General features: G+C 40.6%; 1 protein-coding gene across 1 annotated transcript in view; it reads right to left on the bottom strand.

Annotated features, from left to right (window-relative positions):
* bbox1 (butyrobetaine (gamma), 2-oxoglutarate dioxygenase (gamma-butyrobetaine hydroxylase) 1) overlaps nucleotides 1–4,127 on the bottom strand; it is a 21,040-nt gene extending 16,913 nt beyond the window's left edge. Inside the window, exon 1 of the mRNA XM_068724272.1 lies at nucleotides 4,113–4,127. Coding sequence (XP_068580373.1) covers nucleotides 4,113–4,127 — 15 coding nt within the window. The remainder of the gene's footprint in view (nucleotides 1–4,112) is intronic.
* Nucleotides 4,128–5,613: the final 1,486 nt, after the last annotated feature.

Below are 5,613 nucleotides of genomic sequence, written 5' to 3'. Positions count from 1 at the left end.
GTTAACCGAGCCTGCCAAGCTTCCATCACTGCCGGTGAAATGTATGAACGTATGAACAGTTTTTGTAGCTTATACTCCCGACTTCGCCCGGTGCCTCGAACGCAACATCTGGATGTCTGGCTGTCTTTAGAGCGCTTCGCTTCTTTTTTTTTTTTTTTTTTTTTTTGGCTAATAATACCTCTCTGCTGCTCTCAAGTTACAGCCTCTCTCTCCGCCACTTTAAAAAAAAAGAAAAAAAAAAAGAGCTGCATTCAGCAGAGCCGTTAGAAGCCTCACATAACTGAGACCTGTGTGTCGTTCACGTAAAGCGTCGCGATGTGACGCAGCTAGATGGTCAGAGGAGCTTATGAGAACAGCCGGTTGAGAAACAAACACACACGTGGCCACGTGAATGCGTCTTGAAACGCAATCCAGCGCAACGGCTCGGTCATTTCAAAGGGTTTTTAATAAAATAAAAAAAAACGTATTTTAGAACAGCCTACCTGACGACATGTGGCAGAAAGACAACATATTTGAGACACCTTTCAAAACTAAGGAGCTGGTTGTTTATGTGTTGTATTTTAATTAAGCTAGCATTAAAGAAGATAAATGACATTAAAAAATAGTAGTATTAATATATATATTACATTACAATGTGCAGGATTTTCTCCCCCTGTTCCTGATACTACATCCATAATGAAGTAATATAAAGTTAAATAAGTTAAGAATCATTTAACTATTAGTTACTTTAACGCCACTATACTTTATTACATTATATTATTGTTTACACTGTCCTCCTCATACTAGTCTCTTCACAGATCATGACTTTACAAAATATGATGCACTGTTGTAGATTAAACTGCACAACTTTATGGAACGCAGTTCAAATTCGTTCCACCTCAACCTGCTGCTGCTGAGCATGTTTACTTGCGATACTTTAACTACACTTTGAGTGTTATTAACCATTATTTACTCAAGTAAAGTATCTGAATACGTCTTTCCTCTCCGCGTTATCCCTCCCAACCGTTGAAACACATCAAAGAAATGCAGTTTGAATTGGATTTAAAAAGGTTTTAATTCCTTTTTTTTGTTTGTAAATCTGCAATCGATCTTTTGTGTTTTATGTAACGATATATATATATTATATATATATATATATATAATATATATATATATATATATATAATATATATATATATATTATATATAAATAACGGAGCGTAAATCCTGTTGTAAAGTGTATGTCTGGTCCGGGTAGCCGGCAGCACACAAGCTGACTTCGGGAGACGTAATAACACGCTCACTGAGCTTCCTTTAAACACAGTGACCACCTGTTCTTCAGGCGCCCGCTGGCTTCAAATTACAAGTCCTAGTTTAGTTGAAAGGAAGGAGAAGTACACGCGATGGTCACCTGTTGAGTAATGAGAGTCCAAAAAAAAAGCTTTTGTTTCAAGTTTAGACCTATACTTTGTACCAGATTCCCCCTTTGATGCACTGATTATAGTTTTACCTTCCCGGGGGAAAACAAATAAATAAAAAGAAACAAAGATGAAATATGTTCCAGTATTGAAACAGAGTCCCAACAAAGTGTTTAAAAAAAAAAAAAAAAAAAAAAAAAAAAAGGCAGAAGACGCATTTTTAATTTGTTGATTCAAGAAATGCCATTCAATGCTTTTTTTTTTTCCAGTACGCTTAAGCCGCTACAGTCACGAAAAAAACGCAGAGCCCCAGGGGAGGAATAAATGCGATCTTATATCTCGAGACCTAACATGTTCAAGAGTGATCTAATTGAATAAAAAACCACAATTCCACTCAGCGTGCAACGCGCATATACTCTTTCCAGTGGAAAACGGCAAGACGTTACACCATCGCCTTCCTCCGAGGATCCCTGCTCTCATTTTTCCACTGCATGAGTGATCAGTCCAGGTCGTGACCTGACACGAATCAAAACTGTGGAGTTCTAAGTGGTAAAACTCCGAATAATTCATAAAACACCAAGACAAATTCATTGGTTTGCTTCTGATCAAATAAAATACAAAAAGACAGAGTGCTATGTTACATAAGTGTTACATAAACCATGGGTCTGCAATGAGCATCAGTCTGATTTATGATGTGGAGAAATGCTTCACTGCAGAAGCTCTTCTCAAGAATAACAATAATTGAAACTTTGACGCCGTTTGTCATCGTAGCGCACGCCTCTCTGAGGACTTTTAATTACACATTTTTACTTCTCTACTCCAACAGTAATAAGGTGCATCAGCATTGTGTGCAACTCTTATTAGAAACCTGCAGACTCCACTGAAAAAATTAAATAAAATAAAAGAGAGAGAGAGAGAGAGAGAGAGAGAGAGAGAGAGAGAGAGAGAGATTGTGCTGTCAGGAGACACAAATATATAAGGGAAATGGAGTCATGGTGGTTTCAGGGTGTGTCACTCTTTTGTGGCGCGTTTACATTGAATCATTTTGAAGAGGAGAACTCCACCCACTCACGCAGGGACATGTACATTGAAGTGGTTGGTTGTACCTCCCTCTTTTTGCTTTACAGATAAACCGTAAAACAAGCCGCCGCTGCTGCTGCTGCTGGAATATTCCCTCAGTTTGGATATCGGATGAAATTCTGTACAATACGTAGCGACATTTTACAACTTTAATTTGCGATAAAGTGCCTCCAACGTTGAGCTAAATTGACCGAGCTGGGATCGGATCCCAGTTTGTCAAACCTCTGCTCCCCCAAACTGAGCTCGACTCAAAAGCGATTCAGCCTCAGAGAACGCTTCCTGTGATCCTAAAAAAAAACAAACAGAGAGTTTATTTGACTTTTTCTGGGACCAAACTGAGGCCGACTTCTGCACCGAACTCTAATACGTTCTTTGGAAACCTTGTTCGTGTGCGGTTTTTTTTCAGAGCGCGCTCATTAAAAGGATCCACTTGTCGTCAGTTGCAGTAGGTGTTTGTGCGTCAAAAAAAAAGCAGAACAGAGAGGCAGAGCAGGCGGAAATAGAAGTGGGGTTCACTCGGGTTTGTGTGCACAGAACTTAGGAAGTTGGCTGTCGGTCAAAGGTAAACGGGCCCAAATGGGAGCAGACGCAAGGATAAAACAGGCAGAGAGATCAAAAACCTGCAAACAAGCAGGCAGAAAGGGAGGAGATGGATGAAACACAACGGTGTAATGCCAGTTTAAAGAACCTGGCAAAGCGCAGGTGTACGTAAGTGCCTGGTGACAGGGAATGAGGGACAGCTGTGCTGGCAGGTGATGATCCGCCGTATGGAAGCCCATTGCTGCCACTGTGATGAAAAACAAATCTGTAAGTCAGGAGATGGAGAGATGGAAGCTAAGCTAACCCAGCTAGGACCTGAGGCTACTCCACTACCCAGCATGCTCCTGGCTATATATGATGGATGAAAGCAGCGGCAGGTCGGTGACTGTTGAGCCCACATCTTCACTAAGACCTGGATCCATCCTGGTCCGGGATTGAGCTGCACTTGACGGGCGGACAGCAGGACTCCTGTGAGACGGGAGGAGGTGGACTCTGTGTTTACAGCATGATGCTCAAACACAGTCAAAGTTGATGGACAATGTTTCCCCCGTGAAGATGTCGGCCATATTGTCTGCCCGGAGATTTGTTTTTTTGTTGCTGCTGTTTCGATCCTTGTGATGCTAAATGAAAAAAAAAAAATGACTGTTTCTTGCAGGACCCATTTTGTGAAATGTCTTCTGAAAAATTCTGCAACACTCAGTTTCACCCACTATCAAAAACCAACTATGAAAATGTTTTTTGGGCTCTTATGTCACAGTTCAAATAACATATATATATATATATACATATATATATATATATATATATATATGTATATATATATATATATATATATATATATACATATATACATATATATACATATATATATATATATACATATATATATATATATACGTATATATATATATATATATATATATATATATATATATATATATATGTATATATATATCCAGACACCATACTTTGCAACGCTCTCCCAAAAACCCTCTGGCACTCTGCTCCAAGCCCCCCCCCCCCCCCCCCCCACCCCCCCCCCCCCCACCCCCCCCCCCCCCCCCCCCAAAAAAAAAAAAAGATGACCCAACGTACCCATAGTGACTGCATGGTGGGCAGTGACATCATAAATCACGTTGACTTCTGAAAGGTTCTGTTTGTTCAGCAACTCAAGACTGTAAAATGTATCACAAAGAGAAAATTCCAATATTCATTCTTATCCTTTTTCATTATCAGTTGTTTCTCCGAGTCAGCGAATCCATTGTGCTCCCAGACAGCTTGTGGGCCAGGGAGGATTTAGATATAGTACCGCAGGAAGACGGCCAATGCTGAAGATGTATGGTCTTGTCTGCAGAGCCTCAAACTATGTATCTGTAAAACCAAATGTCCTTTGTATCTTGCAGAGTCGACTCTCCTGTCGTTTTTTTTTTTTTTTTTTTTTTTGGTGTATATAAAAGTGTCTCTCTGCGCCGGTGAGTGTGAGGTTCTCCCTCCTTGCAGCTGTAGTACATGTTGTCCAATCCTTTAGTGTTCAGACAAGGCTTACATAATCTGTAGTATGCAGAACAAATCATCTGCATTATGAGCCATATGTGCAGATGTGTTGGATCGTTGTTTTGGATCTCTCAAGGTCTTTTTTTTTTTTTTAGCACTATGCAGTCAGGTGTGGGTGGACATCTCAGACAGGCAGCAGTTTAAACAATGTCCACAATGAAGTGGGCTGCAGGAGCACCTACAGTCTTTTCAAGTGGAAACGTGCTCTGCAAGAAAATTGCCGTTTTAACCGTGGTTTGCTCCTCAGCTTTTGGGATGGCGAGTCTAGCACAGGGGGAACGCTCCGGTCCTGAAAAGTGACGCCGATGCTGAAGAGCCTTAAACTCTTATTTAAGACTCCTCTGGTTGTATAGAAGTCTAGTCTAAAATGACTCTACTTCTCTCTTGATTTATTCCCTCAGTAAACATTGTAAACATGAGTTTATGTCTCAATCTCTAGTTTCAAGTCTTCTTCAATACAGCATGATGTTCATTTAGTACATTATGCTCCATTTAGAGTCAAGCAGACCATAAAGCAGGGGATGATTTAGGGGCGGGGCTACACAGTGATTGACAGGTCGCTGCAGTTATCACTTCTGTTCACTTGTTGTTCTTATGTACACAGTCGATGTCGGGCGGTCACTCCACCACTGTGGTCCAGACTGAAATATCTCAACAACTACAGCATGGTCCCCAGGTGACGAACCCACTGACTTCTGTGAGTATTTCAGATTCCCTATACTTCCTTATGTATTATTGTCATATTTGTATTTATTCCATGAGCCAGTGAGGTTGGTTGTGCCAATTTGGAGGTCTATGCTTGTGTTGGAAAATGCAGGACAGCATTGCAGCAACGGTAGCTTTCCATGTTCTATCACTCTCTTTTTCATCCCTCCATTGTTGCAATTTCTCCATATTTTTTTGCCGCATTTCCCCACATAAAGCCAGTGTAAAAAAAGAGGATAACCGACGCCATATGTCATTGTGAAGCTTGCAGGCTTTAATATATCTGCCCGTTCAAACTTTCATGACACTGAAGCCAGACCCAATTTGACCTATGACC

The sequence above is a fragment of the Cebidichthys violaceus genome, unplaced genomic scaffold (assembly GCF_023349555.1).
Source record: "Cebidichthys violaceus isolate CVI_PGR_0920_01 unplaced genomic scaffold, fCebVio1.0.p SCAF_30, whole genome shotgun sequence".
NCBI lineage: Eukaryota > Metazoa > Chordata > Actinopteri > Perciformes > Stichaeidae > Cebidichthys > Cebidichthys violaceus.
The sequence above is the reverse complement of the archived record's forward strand: the minus strand, read 5'-3'. Positions and strand labels throughout refer to the sequence as shown.